General features: G+C 34.3%; 1 protein-coding gene across 13 annotated transcripts in view; it reads left to right on the top strand.

Annotated features, from left to right (window-relative positions):
* The window catches only part of Chd9 (chromodomain helicase DNA binding protein 9), a 248,958-nt gene that overhangs the window by 201,289 nt on the left and 26,717 nt on the right, over positions 1 to 20,952 (top strand). For all 13 annotated transcript variants that reach the window (XM_071604701.1, XM_071604707.1, XM_071604708.1 and 10 more), the window contains 8 exons: positions 3,630 to 3,789; positions 5,019 to 5,108; positions 10,106 to 10,209; positions 10,707 to 10,824; positions 11,735 to 11,792; positions 16,348 to 16,390; positions 17,426 to 17,645; positions 20,516 to 20,718. In XM_071604701.1, coding sequence (XP_071460802.1) covers positions 3,630 to 3,789; positions 5,019 to 5,108; positions 10,106 to 10,209; positions 10,707 to 10,824; positions 11,735 to 11,792; positions 16,348 to 16,390; positions 17,426 to 17,645; positions 20,516 to 20,718 — 996 coding nt within the window. The remainder of the gene's footprint in view (positions 1 to 3,629; positions 3,790 to 5,018; positions 5,109 to 10,105; positions 10,210 to 10,706; positions 10,825 to 11,734; positions 11,793 to 16,347; positions 16,391 to 17,425; positions 17,646 to 20,515; positions 20,719 to 20,952) is intronic.

Here is a 20,952-nt window from a genome sequence, read left to right on the forward strand (position 1 = left end):
CAGAATGTTCTTTTCTATTTAAAAAAAAAAATTATTGTGCCTTAAATTTGTGATGCCATCTTGTCCTGTTTAATAAAAAAAAAATTAATTGATCACCTATTGTATGTTTCTTGTGCAAAGTGCTGGAAAAAATAAAAAGATGTAAGATTAGACAAGACTCCTGAGCTCATAAACCTTACATTATAGCCAGGGAGACAGAAATAGTTAGAATGTAGATAAATTAGCTAAATAATTGTAGATTGTGATAAATATTGTTAAGTAAATATACCAAATCTTGAGATGGAGGACAAAAGCAAGCACATATTTTATATGGGATGGTTTATATTAGCCCATCTTAATAAGAGACATGTAGTTAATATGAAGCACTGACTTCTGAGTAAGGATGGAGGAAACACACAGATTTCACTGTTCTTTGAAACTCCATTTATAAAATAGGAAAGAAAGCTAGGCACTGTGGTGCATGCCTGCTATCCCAACTACTCAGGAGGCCCAGGCTGGTGCATCAAAATTTCAAGGCCACTGTGAACTGGGCAACTTAGCAAAACCCTGTCTCAAAACAATGGAGATGTAACTCAGTGGTAACATACCCCTCAGTTTAATCCCCAGAGCAAAAAAAATTAAATAAATAAATAAAATTAGGAAGAAACTAACAAGGCTTTAGTGCTTCTCAACCAGAGATGATCTTATGACTCAGTCTAGTCCCACTTCCACCACAGCTAATCTCAACTTAAGCATGTTACTTGCATCTAGTGTGGTAGAGGTTAGAGGTAAACAGTTTCTCACAATGAACAACCGTCTAGCCCAAAACATGAATAATAATACTGAAGTGAAACCCTGCTATAACCTAAAAGAGATTGGAGTCAGGCTCAGGTTGTAGCTCAGAGATACAGCACTTGCCTAACATGTGTGAGGCACTGGGTTCTAACCTCAACACCACATAAAAAATAAATTAATTAAATAAAGGTATTGTGTCCATCTACAACTAAAGAAAATATTTAAAAGAGAGATTGGATTTTAGAGACTTTATTTGGATTCTGATTAAGATAAGCAAGAGAAAAAAAATGTATTATCTTTATTAGATTACTGGACATTTAAATATTGAATATTAAGGAATTATTATATTATGTAGACTTTTTTTAACTGAGTTTTATTTATTTATTTATTTATTTTGGTGTAGATGGACACAACACAATGCCTTTTATTTTTTATGTGGTGCTGAGGATAGAACCCCGGTCCCACCCATGCCAGGCGAGCGCTCTACCGCTGAGCCACAATCCCAGCCCCCTATGTAGACTTTTTTAAAAATATTTTTTTTAGTTGTAGATGGACACAGTACCTTTATTTATTTATTTGTTTGTTTGTTTGTTTATTTTTATGTGGCGCTGAGGATCAAACCCAATGCCTCATATATACAAGGCATGTGTTCTGCCGCTGAGCCATAATACCAGCCCTTCCATAGACATTTTTTAAGGAGACATTAATTAATATGTTTATGAGTGAAATGGTTAATATCTTAGATTTACTTCAAATAGTATGGGAATTTGGGTAGTATACAGAATAGAGATGAAATAGCCATGGATTTTTGATAATTATTAAAGTTGGATGTTAACACATGGGGATTCATCATAATATTCCATCTACTTTTGTATATGCTTATGTTCCACATTATTTTAAAATAAGCATAAACCCTGAGAAAAGAGGAGGATGAGGGACAAAGTATCAACAAAGTTTTAGAAGTTGAAAGCAAATAGATTAGTGATACCTGACTTAACCAACCAAAGAGAGCTTAATCTTAGCTGTGGAAAAGGGGGGGGAAAAACTGTTTTTCTTCACAGATTTCTTAAAAGTCTCAAGAATTTTGGGCATATGACACCTCTAGAAGTGTTATGTGATAAGACAGGGATTGTAATTAAAAGCTGTTTAAAAAGAGACAGATCTCCAGATAACCTCTTCAACTCCATATAGCAGGATGAAAATTGAAGTTTATTCGTTAGGTAGAGTAAAATATAAGGATCTTTGGGTTGAACTGGTAGTTAATATGTGGTGCTAGTAAATAAGCATTGAGTGAATATTTGGATACTGGTAATACAGTACTCCAGTATGAAAATCACCACCTTATTTGAACTTTGCTAGACCATTATCTAAGGGCAAAACTCCAGTCATTTGCTCTTCTGTGATCTCACATTCAACAGGCTCAGTACTTTAAAACTACATATTAGCTTTTTAATCTGTCATTCTTAAATAAAAGCCAACATAATGAAAGATTATCAGACATCTGAGATAGTCTCTCACATGAAAGATAGAGGCTAAAACTAAACCATTAGAATGAACTTGGAGGAAAGGGAAAAGTTTATTTTTGAACTATAATTAATTTTAGTGAAGATATTTCAGATACCATACAGTGGTTTTGAAGGAACAAAATGCTAACAAAAACAATGAGAGCACAAACAAATCTCCTGTAAATTACAGGAATTGAAGAACTGAATGGTGGAATTGAGAAAATAATGGGAAGATTTATAAATCTAGAATATCTACAGATTTTATCAGGAAAATTTTGTATATATGTTTATGCACTGTTCAGTTTCCAAACCAGTGAGAATATAAGGGATTGAAATATAAAGTTATTTATCGTTCTGCAACAACACAGAAAGGAGGGAATGAAAACAATGAAGTGGTAAAAATAAATATATGTAATCACACTATATATATATCTCTCCCTGTGAAAATATAAAAATTGTCAGATGGGGAAAAATATCTGTTTTTATGCTTCAAAGAGATGTTATTAGACACCAAGCAAGAAGCTGAAAATAGGGATTTAAAAAAGATTTGCTAAGATCTCATTCTATAAGCTTTTAAAATAGAGATTTATTGTAGGATTACATGTATAATATAAACCTTAATACTAACTACTGAAATTTAGTGCCCTTAATATTAAATACTTAAATACTTTTATGCTAAACATTTTTTCATCCATATATAATAATTATATAAACAGGCATGGAACAAGAAAACAAATTCAAGGTACTGATGATCTCTGGGAAGAGGGAGTGAGTGAATTAGATAAGAAAAGTCTATGTTGGGACTTCAGAAACAAATATGAACTATGTAATGATGATGATGAGGAGGAGGAGGAGGAAGGATACTTTTTTTAAAATACAGTACAACAAAATCTCAAGAAATGATGAATTTAGCTATCTTGAACAGGAACCCCCAATGGCCAACCTAATCCATGTTATTAGTAAAATCAATTTTTGAAAGACAAGAGGCCAATCCTATCTTTTAGTAACTAGGCAGCAAAAGTAAAATAGAGGGATAAGTTTGATCTTGTCCTTTTCACATGCAGAAAAAAAATCAACCTGTTTGGGAACAAAACGGAAATTATAATGATCATTCTAATTAGACATACAGAATTATTAGATAATTGGGGGGTGGGAATTGTTTTAATATGTTTAAAACCATCATCCTGACTTGTGACTGGGTTAATATTGTTAACGAACCCAGTGCCTCACGCGTGCTAAGCAAGCACTCTGCTACTGAGCCACAACCACAGTCCTTAGAAAAAAATCTTTCATATTATAGGTCTTCATACAAATTTCTCCTGATTTCACATGGACTTCTCATTTTAACAGGCCTATCAGCTCCTGTACCCAGGGGTCGAAAAGGGAAAAAAGTGAAGACTCAGACAAGTTCATTTGATATACAAAAAGCAGAATGGCTTCGAAAATATAATCCTGAGCAGCTACTTCAAGATGAAGGCTACAAAAAACATATAAAACACCACTGTAATAAGTAGGTAGTAGGGTATTTTAATACCATTTCTTAAAAGTTTACTTTTCTTAAGTTATCAACAATGATAAAGCATGTTATATAGAGATAGCATTGTCTTAGGCTAATTCTGCTAGTAATTTAATCATGTATCCTTTGGCAATCAGGATACCTTTGTGTCACTGTTTTCACCAACAGATAAATAGAACTGGCCTTCAGATGAACTCATTATCTTTTACTGGGAAAATAATAATAACGTGGAGATTTTGGAGAAATCTTTCATATATTGATAGTAATGAGGTTCATTTACTCATTTTGTTATAAATGTATATATATTTAGCCAGGCATGGTGACACATGTTTATATCAGCTCAATTCACAGTAGCTAGACTATGGAAGAAACCTAGGTATCCTTCAACAGATGAATGGGTAAAGAAAATGTGGTATATATACTCAATGGAATATTATTCAGCTTTAAAGAAGAGTAAAATTATGGAATTTGCCAGTAAGTTGTTGAAGTTGGAGAATATCACGCTAAGAGAAATAAGCCAATCCCACAAAACTGAAGGTCAAATGTTTTCCCTCATGTGCAAATGCTAATTCACAATAAGGTGGGGAGCCCTAGGGAAGAACAGCTTACCTTAGATTAGATAGAAGGAAGTGATGGGAAGGTAGGGGAGGGGATGTGAGGATAGGAAAGATAGTAGAATGAAATAGACATTAGTACTGTATATATATATATAGTGTGTGTGTGTGTGTGTGAGAGAGAGAGAGAGAGAGAGAGAGAGAGAGAGAGAGAGAGACAGACTACATTACCAATATGATTCTGCAACATGTACACTCAGAAAAGTGAGAAATTATATCCCATCAATGTATGATAAATCAAAGTGCATAAATGCTTTCTACTGTCATGTGTAACTAATTAAAACAAATTAAAAATTTTTTTTAAATATACATATTCAGCCAGGCATGGTGACATATGCTTGTAATCTTAGCAGCTTGTGATGCTGAAACAGGAGAACTTCAAGTTCAAGGCCATCCTTAGCAACTTAGTGAGATTCTGTCTCAAAATTTAAAAATAAAGGGAAAAAGGATTGGTGATCTGAGTGCTAAAGCACTCCCAGGTTTGATCCCCAGAACATCCCACCTCACCAAAAGAAAATTTATGTACAAATTCCTTCCTAACTTTAACCCCTTAGATGAATTTTTTTAAGTGAATAATCTTTGTTCCTTTTTATTTTCTCTTGTTTTCAGAGTTTTGCTTCGTGTAAGAATGCTATATTATCTAAAGCAAGAAGTCATTGGTAATGAGTGTCAGAAAGTATTTGATGGAGTAGATGCAAGGTAAAGTAAATAATGTGTATATTCATTTTCCACTAACACGATGAGGCAAACATCATATTGTCTTAGTTAAGTGGCTCCTTAATTCAGGGAAATTCACAAATAGGAAAATCCCCTACCTTGGGAATTAACCCTTGCCAATTCATTGCCATTTTTCTGCTATTCTTATCATTGGCTTGTCACTAAAAGTTGTAATCATAACAATATGGTGGTGGTGATAATGTTAAGAATGATTTGTAACCCAGATGCCATTAAGGCAGACAGAAATATATTGACTGATTCATTCATCTCTTCAGAAATATCTGTGTGTGTGTGTGTGTGTGTGTGTGTGTGTGTTTTGCTAGAGTTTGAACCTTCACACATTAACCTCCTACTCAACTGTTTATTCTTGGCAACTGATATCCCTCCTTTGTTTTAGAAAAAAGGTAGGAAAGCTTTCAAACAGAAATTTCCTTAGCTCTCTGAGACAGGGTTTCCTTATTTTGCTCATATTGGCCTTGAACTTCTGATCTTTCTGTCTCAGCCTTCCAGCACTACACCTGGCAGTCTCAGTTTCTTTTTCTAAACCAGCATCTTTTTTCTCTTTGCTTTAGGCATATATTCACATAATCATGTACTTCATCTTGTCATCACCATTAATAGCACTGCTTCTTAAATATGAATTCTGTCCCTCAATCCGTCCTTCCAACTCCTTAACCTGGATACTTCTCATAATTCATTAACCTCATCACAATGTCACTTTTCTTATTATTATTAGGTGTTAGTATTTTTATGCCCACTCTTTTCTCATTATTCAACCTAGATTTTATAGTTCAGGTGTCTATGCCTAAACTAAGTTCCTTAATTCCCTTTGCCTGCCTTTCTCTCTGTTTTACATCTCTGCTAACCTCAGCTCCAGTGAAACCCAAATATTTTTTTTACTTCTCACATTCTCTAAGCAGATAAACATTGTTGAAAAAAATCCTCAAGTCATGTGAGATGTACTCACATCAAACAAGATTAAGCACATGCTGTTTAACCACTGTGGCTAGTAAATTCGCTTTCCAACTTCTTATGAGGATCATCTCGCACCTCTTTTCTCAACCCTTCCTTCCACCCTACCACCAGCAACCTCCAATAGTGAGGTTGGTATATATTTCATGTAGCAAACAGTAAGACAAGAGCTACCTTTAGTTCTTCTTGCATATATTTCCACTTATTCTTCCTTTAGGATACTGTAGAAATGGTCCCTCTCTTTAGGTAAACCTTGTGGCTTATAACTTATCTGTTTTTATCTTGTAAGAATTTTACTCCTTTGGTAATCATTCTATTCTGAAACATTTGTCTCTCCCCTCCCTTAACTCTGTTTCCTGAATCATTCTGGCATACGTTCAATTGATTGTCTTTGCATTTATTTTCTCCTCTCTATACCTTATCCTTCAAACAGTAGCCAGAGAAATCTTTTCAAAGCAATAATCAAGTCATACCCTCCAGATGCTTCTTGTTTCTCAGAATAAAAGCCAAATTCCCGTTGACCTTTTCCTTCACTTTGCCCTTCACCCAGTATAGTCCAGGTACGCTGGTCTTTCTGTTCCTCTAATATCAAAGTTTATTCTATGCTTCTCTCCTGGTCCTACTACCCTTGCCCCAGATCTTCCATAGAATTGCTCCTTCAAATTATTCAAATCTCTAGGATTTCCTTCTCTGGTAAGCCTGCCTTGCCCACCTCAGCTACAGTAGCCCACCAGTTATCACTAGTTAACTTTGTTTTATCTGATTCATAATACCTTTGCTATTCAAAAATTGTGCTTATTTTTTAATATCATTTTTCTCCCTTCTTTTCAATTTAACCTGCTTTAAAGGTAAGTGCATTATCTGTCTTATTTCAAGCCTTAGAATCTGGGACGTATTAAGTAATACTTAAATATGTGGTGATGAATTGACTGATTCCCTTGGCCTGAATGGGTCTGATTTCGTGATTTCCCAGGGTCTGCTCTCTGGATTATCCCTTTCTTTTTCTTTTTTTTTCCTTTTCTTTCATTAATCTAGTGCTCTTTGGTCTCTCATTGTATCTTATATTCCATATATAAATGTACCCGGTACATACACACACACACTTAACACTTTGACCCAGTGTCTCCATTATTGCGCGTGTTGATTTCTTTTTTTTTTTTTAATTTATTTATTTTTTAGTTGTAGTTGAACACAATACCTTTATTTTATTTATTTACTTTTATGTGGTGCTAAGGATCGAACCCAGGGCCTTGCACGTGCTAGGCGAGCACTCTATCGCTGAGCCACAACCCCAGCCCCACACGTTTGTTGATTTCGAAGCTAAACTTGTTTTAGGAAGAATATTTATTATTTGGTGTCTCCTTTTTCTTCCCTCCCATGCTTTGTGCACTCCACAATGCAGCACTTCTACCTCCTAACTTTGCCACACACTTCAAGATATTAACCAACATTCTTGCTGCTAAATATTATGTATACGTCATATTGTTTACCTTACTTTACCTGTGTAGAACACTTTGTGGTTTTTAAAATGCTTCTGTGGTACCATTCTCCTGTACTGTTTAGCTTTCTGCTTGCTGATTTTCAGGCTTGATTCTATTGTCTTTAAAATGTCAGAGAGTCTTCCCTTAGGCCCTCTATTCTTGTTACTGATCTTAGGTGTTGTCTGTGGCTTCATTTTTCGATCTCCTTGCTTATGTCTTCCAACTCTCTATTTGTTCAGCCCACATCTCTCTTTTGAACTTCAGATCCGCATTTTTCAAATATGCCATGTTTGATTCCTCTTGCCTCTTGTTTTTATGGAAACATTCTCCCATTCTTTGATTCTCCCTCTCATTCACCTGACATCAGCTCAGCCATTCATGATTTCTCAAATCTGAATTAGGCATGTACTCAGATTATCATGTCATGGTCATCAAGTCATCACATAGTATTGCAGGTACTACTCTACAAAGGGCATCTGGTGTCATTCATTATTGCCATTGTTGGCATAGTGAGTGCTGTTTAAACATATTTCAAATGAATGATTTAGCCTGGGGAAGTTTAAGAAGTCCTTATGCAGGTTAAAATATATGAGCTGAATCCTTAAGAACAGAAATCAACAAGAGGTGTGCATCTAGTTCATGTCCTTTTTGCTAACAATTTACAAAATCCTAATACTGGGTAGCACTGACTGACTTTGTTTTCACAATTTAGGAAAACTTTTGACCTGGGAATTACTGTATTCTGAGCTAATTATCTCCTTTAACCAGATATCTCATCATGCCCTTTTTTAAAATTTTTACCATATTACAAGAAAAGGAGAGTCATTCTTCCTTTTTATTTTTTTGCACTAAGCTAACAAAATTTCAATCTTATCTTAATGCAAACATAGGAACAATAAAGTGATCACTTAAAGTGCTGACACATTCCTTTAAGAATTTAAAGGAAAGCCGGTGGCACACGCCTATAATCTCAGCATAACTATAATCCCAATGTCTTGGGAGGCTAAGCCAGGAGGATTGCATGTTTAAAGCTAGCCTTAGCAATTTAGCAAGGCCCTAAGAAACACCTGTCTTTAAATAAAATATTTTTTTAAAAAGGGGCTGTGCATATGGATCAGTGGTAAGACCCCTGGGTTCAGTCCCCAGTCTAAAACAAACAAACAAACAAAAAAAAAAATAGAGAGAAAGGTGTCTTTACCCCTTTCTCAAATTTTTGGTTTAAAAACTTTTCTGGGAAAATAGTTATGAAAAATAAAAAGTGAATTATTATTACTTATAAAACTTGTCTTTTTCATTGTCATTGTCTTTTGTTTCAAGTATTTTAATGGTGACATATCATATTCTTTAATCTAGGAACATGTACACTATTTATCAGTTTATTTTTATATGAAAATTTATTTTGTGTTCCCAACAACAGCCAATCTACAAAATGAACTTTTGTCATAGAATCTATTTTGAATAGGAAATTCTTCATTTCTTTAAATCTATAGGTCTTATTTAGTCAATTCATGAAAGTATACTAACAAGACATATGAAATTCTACTCAGTATACTTTATTGTATTTTATTGTATCTCTAATTCTCTAAAACTGATAATTCATGTATATCAAATATAATAATTATGATAATTATAATCAATAATTATGATTTTATGTAGTAATTTATTCCATTTGATTTTTTACCCCTTTGAATATTGAATATAATAAAAGAAAATGTAAATATAGATAAGAATTGATGATACTTATTTGCTAATAATTGTCAAACACAAATATATGCTAGGCTAAAGGAGACAATGATTTCAATTACTAGGGTAAAGAATTGAACATTTCAGCTGTTTTGTACGTATGACTTCTGTTTTAGAGATATTATATTTGTTACTTAGGAAAGGTCTCTGAGAAAATAATAATTTTCAAATGTTAGGCACAGGAGAAGAAAGTTGCATTTGCAAAATTTGCCAGTATTATACTTCTTTCTTACTCTAAAAAACAGCCAAGTTGCCAAAATATTCTGAATTTATTATTATAATTTTTGGTACTATATTCTCATAGCGTAGAATTATTTGTATAAGCATATTTATGTATTTTAGTTAAACCATTTTTTTTTATTTTCTTAGCAAAAAGTGGTTTAGAAGAAACAATTTGTTTTGCAGTGTAAAACAATTCATTTACACTTTCAGGGCTATTATATGCAAAATGACATTTCAACCAGATAATTTTTGGCAAGTTGTAAGTTGAAAGAATATGATTCCTTAATAAACCTTATTGAAACTTAATCTCTCTCTTAAAAATCACATTGCTTTCAAATATGTAAATATTTGCCTTCTTTTTTTTTTTTTTCTTGTTTGTAATAATTATATCTGTCAGATGCACTGGAACACCTATATCAGTCTAGCCTTAGAAACTTAGAGCCTGTCTCAAAATAAAAAATAAACAGGTCTGGAAATGCAGTTCAGTGCTAGTATACTCTGGGTTCATTCCCCGATACCATAAAAAGTAATTCATTGTGCTTTATCATGATTTTTTTTAAGTGATATTGATGTTTGGGTACCAGAACCAGACCATTCAGAAGTTCCTGCTGAGTGGTGGGACTTTGACGCTGATAAGTCTCTCCTTATAGGGGTTTTTAAACATGGTAAGTAAGCGTTAAGGTAGGGGGAACCTTTTCTATGTATAATGTTATTCAAATATTCTCAGTTTATTGATTTCCCCTTATAGCTTTATTCTTGTAACACTTTTTAAATATATTCTGTATTAGAAAGATAATACTATCAAACTAGGTCCATCAGTTACTACATTTCCTCATTACAGGGTGGTATTCATGACCTTTCTCTCTCGGATGTACATTTTTCACATTTCCTCTCTCAAGAAAAATTAATTTATGAAATATGTGTGTGTATGATCAGTTTATTCTGTTTTTCTTAACAGAATTTCATCTAAATTTTACAGATAATTATTATCAGATCATGTAATATTTGTGATAATTTCTAGAAAATATGACTCAATTTTTCTCATTTTAATATATGATCCCTTTAGTTCAGGAATATCACCCACCAAAAATGTGAGAATGCATATATTTATATGTCTTCCTTCTTTTAATCTTTTTTCCTTTGTAATTGGTGACACTTTCAGGATATGAAAAATATAACACTATCCGAGCAGACCCAGCATTATGCTTCTTGGAAAGAGTGGGAAAACCTGATGATAAAGCAGTTGCTGCTGAACAGAGAGCCAATGATTTTATGGATGGGTATGTTCATTTCAGAGTCATGAATTCTCCGTGTATGTCTTCTGTTCAACTCAGTCAGGTTTATCTTTAAATGATGTAGAAATAAGATAATTAATTTAAGTTCAAAATCTCAAAGAGCTATTAATACTTTAGTACTTGACCATACAAAGTAGGATAAGGAACAGATTGCATGACCTGTTTTGGTTTTGGTGCCTAGGATTGAACCCAGGATGTTATGCATGCTAAACACATGCTTGATCACTAAGCTGTACCCCAGCTCATACAATTGTCCCCCCAACCACTTGGTACTGGGGATTAAATTCAGGAGAGCTGTACACAGAAGCATATCTCCAGTTCTTTTTATGTTTTATTTCAAGAGAGGGTCTAGGTAAGTTGCTTGGGCTGGCCTTGAACTTGCAAAAACTTCTTGCCTCAGCCTCCTGAATCTCTGGGATGACAGGTTGCACCATCTCTCCTTACAATACCTGTTTCTTTGATGAGTCTTTTTATGTTTTTCACTCTAGTAGTGTATCATGGCCACTAGTCCATAAAATTCTAGGGACAAAAGAGGGGAAAAGAATGGCAAGAATATAATAGTTGCAGAGAAAGATGATAATTGTTCACTATCCCTGTTATAAGGCCTTACATCATCTTTCAATTCTCCCCAAAAGAGAAAAATAGGAGACATTTCAAGGTTAATAACAGAATACATTTAATATTGAATTGGGAATAAGAATAAATTGGAACTAGCTCTTTTCTTACTTGCCATATAGTAGCATTTATGATATGGCTTGCCCTACTTTAGCTAGAAAACAGATTTCATTTCGATTCTTAAGCTAACAGATTCTTCCAGTGAAATTTCATTTGTTTGTTCTGTAAATAGAAATCATATTTGTTAAAATAATTATAGCATTTGTTGTAATTTTAACAGGGATGTGGAAGATCCAGAATACAAGCCTGCCCCAGCCATCTTTAAAGATGATATAGAGGTATGCTTTGGATCATATTTTAAAATTCTGCATTTTAGGTATTCCTTGGTTTCTCTTCTATGCTTTTCTTTCAAGTTTTTCCTTTGTATGTTTTCTGTATATATGATTCTTCTGTTTCTCAGAAGATTAGCTAAGCAAGTGATCAACTTCAGTTGTCAAACATCACAAATAATTATTTTGAATTTGTTTGATCTCCTCTCCTAGACAAAACAAAAGCTGATTTGGACATGTGGCTGTTATGGATTTTGCCCACATGTTACACATCTTCGAGCTAGGATAAACAGTGTCCAGGGCCAAAATTCCCAAACAAAGTAATAATTAAATGCTAAAGGCATACAGTAAGAGAAACTATATCTACATAAGGTGATTTGAAATAGAGGATAGATCCTAGAGGAATTATAAGCAGCTCTACAGCATAGTTAATAAGTGTTCTATTCATAGAATTTCAAAAGGAAAAAGAATTGGAGGAAAATAATCCATGAATGGGGAAAAGGATGTTGAAGAAGATGAGGATTTCTATAATATTTATGAGAGTATGGTAAAAGACTAGATGTTACTTCAGTTTATCATGTTCCTCATGGTTACTAAGAACATTAAATATGAGAATGAGAGAGAAGGTTCATGTCAGCGTGTATTTATAATGTGAACTAAAATACTGTATGAAGTCTGGACTCTCAAAGACCAGTATTTTTTGGACAAACAGCACAAGATAAGAACAGGGAAATTTATTTCAACATGGGTTCTGGGTAGGAAAAAAAATATTATATCCATTAATAATTTATAACCATAAGACTACCTTCTTATGGGTTTATGGTTTGGTTCTTTTACTTCATCTGCTTAATCCAGGAACCCTCGAGAAAAGAATGTAAATAAACAGGAGGTCCATAGCTAGGTACAGTGACACATGCCTGTAATCTTAGCTACTCAGGAGGTTGAGGAACAGGAGGGTCATAAATTTAAGGCCAACCTGGATAAATTAGCAACATCCTGTTTGAAAAATGCTGGGTGTATTGCTCAGCAGTAGAGCATTTGTTTAGCAAGTGTCAGACCCTAGTTTTGATCCCCAATATAGGAGCCAGGGCAGGGGCAGGAAAAACAACTCCATAAGCAACAACTTCTTTAATGCAGATTACATGATTCCTGAAGATGAAGCCAACATTTAAAAAATACATGAGGAAAAGTTTGCCATAATGACCAGAACAGTGAAAGAAAAAGCTGCTTTTATGTGAACTTCTGCAGACTGAGAACTTCTTAGCCCCTCCCCTTACATGATGGGTATAAATCTCTGAAACTCCCTGAACTCAGGGTTCAGGGGATTGATGATTACAGCAAAGGCTGTACCCTCTGGATCTGGCTGCAGCCAAATAAAACTGTTTCCTGCTAAAAAAAAAAAAAAAAAAAAGTTTGCCATAAAAGATGTTAACATATTACAAAGAACAAGTTTAGAGTTCTGAGAATTTTTTCAACTGTTTTTTTTTTTTTTTTTAATTTTTCCGGGGTGGGGGTCTACCGGGTAATGAACTCAGGGGCACTCATCCGCTAAGCCACATCCCCAGCCCTATTTTTTGTTTTATTTAGAGACAGGGTCTCACTGAGTTGCTTAGTGCCTCACTTTTGCTGAGGCTGGCTTTGAACTTACAATCCTCCTACCTGAGCCACTGGGATTATAGGCAATAACTTTTTTTTAAATCTTGATCTTATTTGTTAATTTTTAATTTTTTTAAAATATCAATCATTTATTGGTTTTGGTTTTTTTTTTTTTTTTAGAGAGAGAGAATTTTTAATATTCATTTTTTCAGTTTTCGGCGGATACAACATCTTTGTTTTTTGTATGTGATGCTGAAGATTGAACCCGGGCCGCACGCATGCCAGGCGAGCGCGCTACCGCTTGAGCCACGTCCCCAGCCAATTTTTAAATTTTTTTATGTGGTGCTGAGGATGAAACCCAGTGCTCCACACATGCTAAGTAAATCACTACACTGAGCCACAACTGTAGCCTCTAGAGTCTTGAGAATTTCTGATAATGCATCCATTGAAATAGAAAATAAGCAAAATTTTAAATGATTAAACACCATAAAGAAAGAACCAGGAACTAAATAAAAGACAAGATGATTTTAAAAGACTAGGAAAGCCAGGTACAGTGTCATATACCTGTAATTCCAGCTGCATAGGAGAAATGATTACCCTGGAAGTTTGAGGCCAGCCTAGGCAACATAGTCAGACCCAAGAAATAGACAAGGAATATGTGAAGAAATAGACAGGAATATGTGAAAAATTATTGTATATACATGTAACAATGAGAAATGTAGTCATTTCCATTTAAAACTCACTGACTAGGTTAAGCATTTTGTTAGACAAACAAATTAGATATACCTCATGAGAGAAGAAATGCTTTGTAAAACAGATTTAAGGAAATTCTGAAAGTGGTGTGCAATGGCTCATTCTGGAGTAGAGAGAAACCACATAGTAATTCAAACAGTTTAATGTAAATAATTATTTATTATTTTGTGATTGCAATAATGAAAGAATAATACTGAAAGTTACAGAGAACTCTAAGAGGTCTAGGATTGTGGCTCAGTGAAAGAGCACTTGCTCACACGTATGAGGCACTGGGTTCAATCCTCAGCACCACATATAAATAAATAAAGGTATTGTGTCCATCTACAACTAAAAAAAATATTTTTAAAAAGAGAATTCTAGGAAATTTAGGAATCATGAATTGAAGGAGCATCTTCCTCTCTTAGGACTAAAGTAGAGCATCCAAGGTAGAGCCCCGTCTACCCAGAGCCTCGGCCTAGACTTTGTTGGGAGGACATTACTGTGGCTCACTGAATGGCAAAAAAAAGTTGTTATGCTGCTGTACTGGTTCCCACTTGCTGGAAATCTGCCCTCTAGGGTTGCCAAGGAAGTTGTATGGATACTTTGTTGTAAGTCTGCCCAAGTCAGAGGTAGCTGGGGGGAAAAAAATTAGGGCCAGTAGATGCTAAATAAACTGCTCAAATTACAGGAAGTGGGCACTCAGGAAGCATCTTATATGGTGAGAGCTGAGCTCACCAGAACTAGAAAGGAAAAATCTTTTTCTCCTATGTGATTTCTCTACTTCCTTCTGTTGACAAAGCTTAACATCATACTGGCTAGTAGAGGAAAACATATTTAAACAGTTTAGAGAGGCAATAAATATTGAGAAGAGAGATGATTAATTAATAACCAGCACAATGGAAAGTATATTATCTGAAAAATTTCCAGCTCTTGAAAGATATGAATCCCAGATTTAAGAAATAAAATGAGTCTTTGCAAGATAAATGAAACTAAATTCACTCTATAAAAACATCCTAGAGTTTCTACAAATAAGACAAACAAAAGAAGTTTTAAAACACCAGCATCAAGCCGGGCTTAGTGGTGCATACCTATAATCCCAGCAGCTTGGGAGGCTTGAGGCAGGAGGATCCCAAGTTCAAGGCTAACCTCAGCAATTTAGCAAGGCCCTAACCAACTTAGTGAGACCCTTCCTTAAAATAAAAAATAAAAAGGTTTGGGCATGTAGTGGTAAAGTACCTCTGCATTCAATCCTTAGTACCAAAAAGAAAAAAGAAAGAAACCATCAGAATCTCCTTGTTATGAGGCAGTGCAGCTACAGTCCAAGTTGGATCTGTTTGGGAAGGGAGAGAAAACAGTAGCTGGCATCCAGGGCAACTTCTCCAGGTGAGTGGTACTGGAGAGGTGTGTAGGACTCTATGTGGCCAGTCACATAAAAATAATAAATAATTCAAAAAAAATTTTTTAAAGCCATGATCAGCCAGTTGCAGTGGCACACACCTGTAATCCTAGCAGTTTTGGAGGCTGAAGCAGGAGGATCACAAGTTCAAAGCCAGCCTCAGCATCTTAATGTGGCTCTAAGCTTAGCAAGGCCCTGTCTTGAAATAAAATGTAAAAAAATGGCTGGGGAGGTGGCTTGATGCTTAAGCACCACTGGGTTCAATCCCTGGTACCAAATTAATTAAGAAGAAGAGATGCCATAATCTGAAATGAAACAAAGAGCCATTCTACACAGAAATTATGATAATTCTAACTTCTGACTTTTCTAAAATGATAATAGAAATTAATAGACATTGAAATAGATTGCCAGAGTACTAAGTATAATATATTGTTAGGCTGCCTAATTGAAGACGCTCTGATGATGGACAAAAATTGGAACTACAGTACAAGTAAACTATTCAAGGCTAAAAAAGAAAGGATTTGTAGGTTGTCAAATATGGAAATGAATAAACTTTTTGAGAGTTGGTACACAGAGAAAAAAAATTAGCAATAAATCCTATGACATAATTGGAAAAATAGAGGAGAAAAATACTGTTTTAAAAGTAATAATAGAAAAGTAAATAGTCTTAAGCAAACAGTGACTGGTCTAGAGTGTCAGGCTGAGAATTGGGAATAAGGTATTACAAGTTTTATTTTTGCTAAATTAATTATTTATTCTATTACAAAAAACATTCTCTATTACAAAGAAGATTGATTCTCTTAACCCAATTACCTGTGGCAATTTTTTTCTGTTTTAAAGGATGATGTTTCCTCACCCGGAGATCTTGTTATAGCAGATGGAGGTAAGTTGCATTTACTTCTTTATTTTGTATTTTTGTAATTTCACATTCTCATGACACTATGAGATCAATAAACAATCCCAGTTTTATAATGTTGCTATGTATGTAAATTCTTTATTGAATATATTTGTAATCATAAGATACATTCATTGATTTTTTTTTTTTAATATTTATTTATTTATTTTTCGGTGGACACAACATCTTTGTTTGTATGTGGTGCTGAGGATCGAACCCGGGCCGCATGCCAGGCGAGCGCACTACCACTTGAGCCACATCCCCAGCCCCACATTCATTGATTTTTTAATTTAACAATGTTTTTTGTTGTTGCACATCTTTACTCAGTGGGTCACTGGGTTTCTGTAGCATTGATACTGGTGATTCTATGGCTTGATTATTAATAAACTTATATGGGAGACTTTATCAACACATCATCAAGTGTTAATGTAGCAATACATTCAATTTCTTATGCTTTCCATATGTACATGAGGAACCATCCTTTTTTATTGTTTTTTAATTAATTTTTTAATTATATGACAGCAGAATGCATTAAATTCATATTACACATATAGAGCACAATTTTTCATGTCTCTCATTGTATACAAAGTATATTCATACCAATTCTTGTCTTTATACACATACTTTGGATAATGATGACCATCACATTCCCAGTTATGTATAAAAGTTTCTACAAAGCTTTTCTGAGCATGATCCAAAGCTTCTACTTCCTTCCAATATTAAGAAAGAAACAAATTGTTGCTGGAATACGCTTATCCCTCCCTGGAAATCCATGCCTCTGCCTCCTATAGTTCAGCTAAGAAAGTGGGGTTGCTTAATGTGAACAGGTAAACATTAATTATGGCATTATTGTAATATTATACCTGTAAGCAAAGTATTAGATCCTATATTTATTACGTAAAGAAAATCTTAAAAGCTACAACATTATCATAATGAATTTCTAAGGTGTATATTCCTCCCAATAACTAAAAATGTTTTGTTTCTAATTAAATTGAGATTAATTTAATATGAATTTAAATATAGATGGTCAACTGATGGAGGGTGATAAAATTTATTGGCCTACTCAGTCAGCTTTAACCACACGGTTGAGACGACTCATCACTGCATATCAGCGTACTAATAAAAACAGACAAATCCAGCAGATACAGCCAACCTTCTCAGTGCCTGCCAGTGTAATGCATCCTCTTTATGATGAAGCCACTCTTAATCCTAAAATGGCAGCCAAGATAGAAAGACAACAGAGGTAAGATAATAGCACTAATTTTTTTTAAGGGGATATATGCAAGAAGTCATACATTCTAGATTAGAGTGCTCTGTCATTGAACTATGCCCCTAGCCCCTAAGTATTTAATATAGTATCGAAATATATTTGTTTATTCTGAAGCCTGTTAGGATGTGATTATCTTGCTAACTGATCAAAGTAAAGTTTTTTTGCAATATACTCACTTATATATGAAGAATTATGATAAAACTAATAAAGATTATTGCATCTTATAGTTATTAGCCATACTTCATATTTAATCACTCTTTTCATTTTAGGAACATTGAGTTATTTTTTAAAAGGAGATGCAGAGCAAACCCAAGAATAAAACTATCAATACAACAGAAGTTAAAATTGTGTGAAATAAAATTCTGTTTTCTTATTTTATATTAAGACAATTACAGAATGTAAGAATGTATGGAAAGCAAGTTCACCTCTAATTCATACAAGAATGTGTCCTTAGAAACTACTGGTGTTAATGAAAAGAAAATGCAAGAGACCTTGTAAAGAAGACAGGCAAACTTCTCTTATTCCAAAAGTTTCCAACTTATTTAGAAAAAGAGTGCATGGAAAAGAATAGCAATGTTAATCAGTACACTAGCCTCCTTGTTAAACCTGGTTTATAGGATATTCTCTGGAACATAAATCACTGTATGAAACCTAAGATTTTAGCTATCCTAGCTTAAGTTTTAAATATTACCTTTGTAAATATATTATTCAAGTTATCCAATGTATAACAGACTATCCTAAAACATGTTGAAATAGTATTCATTTATTTCTTTTGATTGTTTGAGTTAACCAAGTGTTTCATCTATTTTGTATGCAAGCATAGGCTGGGGTTCTGAAATAGATGGAAGATTGACCTCACTCACTCACATAGCTGGCAGTTGGTGCTAGTTGCCAGCTGGGAACCCTAATTGTAAGACAAATCATTTCAAACAAGAAAGTAGCAAAGCCAGTTGCTGCTGATTTCTTAAGACCCAGTCTCAACAATTATATAATGTCACTTCTGCCACTTTGTCTTGGTCAAAAATGTCACAGGGCCAGCCCAGATGTAAGGGAAAGGAAATAGATTCCATGTCTCAATGCAAACAAACAATTTATGGCCATCATTAATATATTGTACACATTTTCCCTCGGTTTGTTGGATCCATATTAGTCTACCTAAAATAATAAATAGTTTTATCTTGGTGTTCAGTGGCTCCTTGTTTAAAATAGATATGAAATCTTATATTTTTAAGCCTAAATTCAAAGTTCTTTTCAGTTAGGCTTCAATTCATTTCTATCTTTTCTCAATATAATTCCTTTTACCAGAATGTATTACCTAGTCTTAACTTAGTACCCCAATTTTTTGTTGTTGTTGTTTTTATTTGTACTAATGATTGAACTCAGAGTCACTTAGTCACTAAGCCACATCCCCAGCCCTTTTTATTTTTCATTTTTTTAAATATTTATTTTTTAGATGTAGTTGGACACAATACCTTTATTTTATTCATTTTTATGTGGTGCTGAAGATCAAACCCAGGGTCTCGCATGTGCCAGGCAAGCACTCTACCACTGAGCCACAATCCCAGCCCCTTTATTTTTTATTTTGAGATAGGTTCTCACTAACTTGTTTAGAGCCTTGCTAAGTTGCTAAGGCTGGCCTTGAACTTGTGTTCCTCCTGCCTTAGCCTCCTGAGTCTATGATTACAGGTGCTTACCACTGCCCCCACTCCATTCCTATTCCATCCCTGTTCTTATCACTCAGGTCTAAGGTTCATATGAGTTGATTGGCTTCCTAGACTTGATGTTTTTATTTTTACATTGTCATTAATGTATAACTATGATAAAAAATGGCTCATTAATATATTTCTAAGTTCTTTGTCATATGCTTTTTTTCACTAACAACTCAGTGAGTTAAGCAAGGAAAAGTTTTTATAAATGGAGGTACTAAAGTTTGGAGATCTGTGATTTATGATGATAACATTACCCTTTTTAGGTTATGTTACCTAAAAAGAGGTTATTAAGCCAGGCATTTAAAGCATTTCATTATTTGACCCCGCTTTCTCTTGCTTTGTCGCGTGTATGAGCCATATCCTCATCATCCCAACAAAATAATGTACTTTATACTTTGCTTTTTCCATACTATCTTACTAACACCGCTCCCCATCTTATTCTTGTCCCATATTACCTTGTGAAATGCCACCTACTCAGTGGTGTTTTTCTTAATTGTTCATGTCTGAACTGATCCTTTCATTACTTGTCCCCTCCTAAAATTCCTTATTTATTTAACTCATACAATAATAAATACTACCTTACACTATAAACATGGTTGAAAATAGCTGGGCATGGTGGTACATGCCTATAATCCCAGGAATTTAAGAAGTTGAGGCAGGAGGATCATAAGTTTAAGGCCAACCTTGGCAACTTAGCAACACCCTGCCTCAATTTTTTTTTTTTTAAAGGACTGTGTAAGTAGCTCAGAGGTGGAATGATCCTGGATTCGTTCCCCCGTAAGCCCCTCCCTGCCATAAAAAGTGTGTTTTAAAGTGTTAGGTACTGCTGGGTATTGTGGTGAGTGCCTGTAATCCCAGCAGTTTGGAAGGCTGAGGCAGAAGGATCACCAGTTCAAAGCCTGCCTCAGCAACTTGGCAAGGCCCTAAGGAATTTAGCAAGACCCTGTCTCAAAATAAAATATAAAAAGGCCCAGCGATGTGGTTCAGTGATTGAATTCCCCTGGGTTCAATCCTCAGTAACAAAAATAAAGTGTTAAGTACTAGAAATGTTTGAAGTTTGTGTGATAGCCATTACATTTCAGTAATAATGTATATTGACCAATGTGGTTTTTACTTTAATCTGAATCAAAATAGATGGACCAGAAGAGAAGAAGCTGACTTTTATCGAGTTGTATCTACATTTGGAGTTGTTTTTGACCCTGATCGAGGCCAATTTGATTGGACAAAATTTAGAGCTATGGCTAGGTTACATAAGAAAACTGATGAAAGTTTGGAGAAATATTTGTATGCATTCATGTCCATGTGTCGGAGGGTTTGTCGTCTTCCTTCCAAAGAAGGTATGTATAAATTTTCCCCCTTGTTTTGGTTAAAGAAGCAAAATCACTAAAATTCAGAAATATTTCAGAATTTTAAATAACCTATGCTTAAAGATCCTCCATTTCTTAATCATACTATTAAAATTTGTCTCTAAAGAGAATAAAAAAATACTTAATTTTAAGATATTTCACATTTGACCACAGATTTATGATTAGGAATGAGTGGAAGGTAAAGGATAGATTTTGCTAAACAGA

This window comes from Marmota flaviventris, chromosome 18 (assembly GCF_047511675.1).
Source record: "Marmota flaviventris isolate mMarFla1 chromosome 18, mMarFla1.hap1, whole genome shotgun sequence".
NCBI classification, from domain to species: Eukaryota; Metazoa; Chordata; class Mammalia; order Rodentia; family Sciuridae; genus Marmota; species Marmota flaviventris.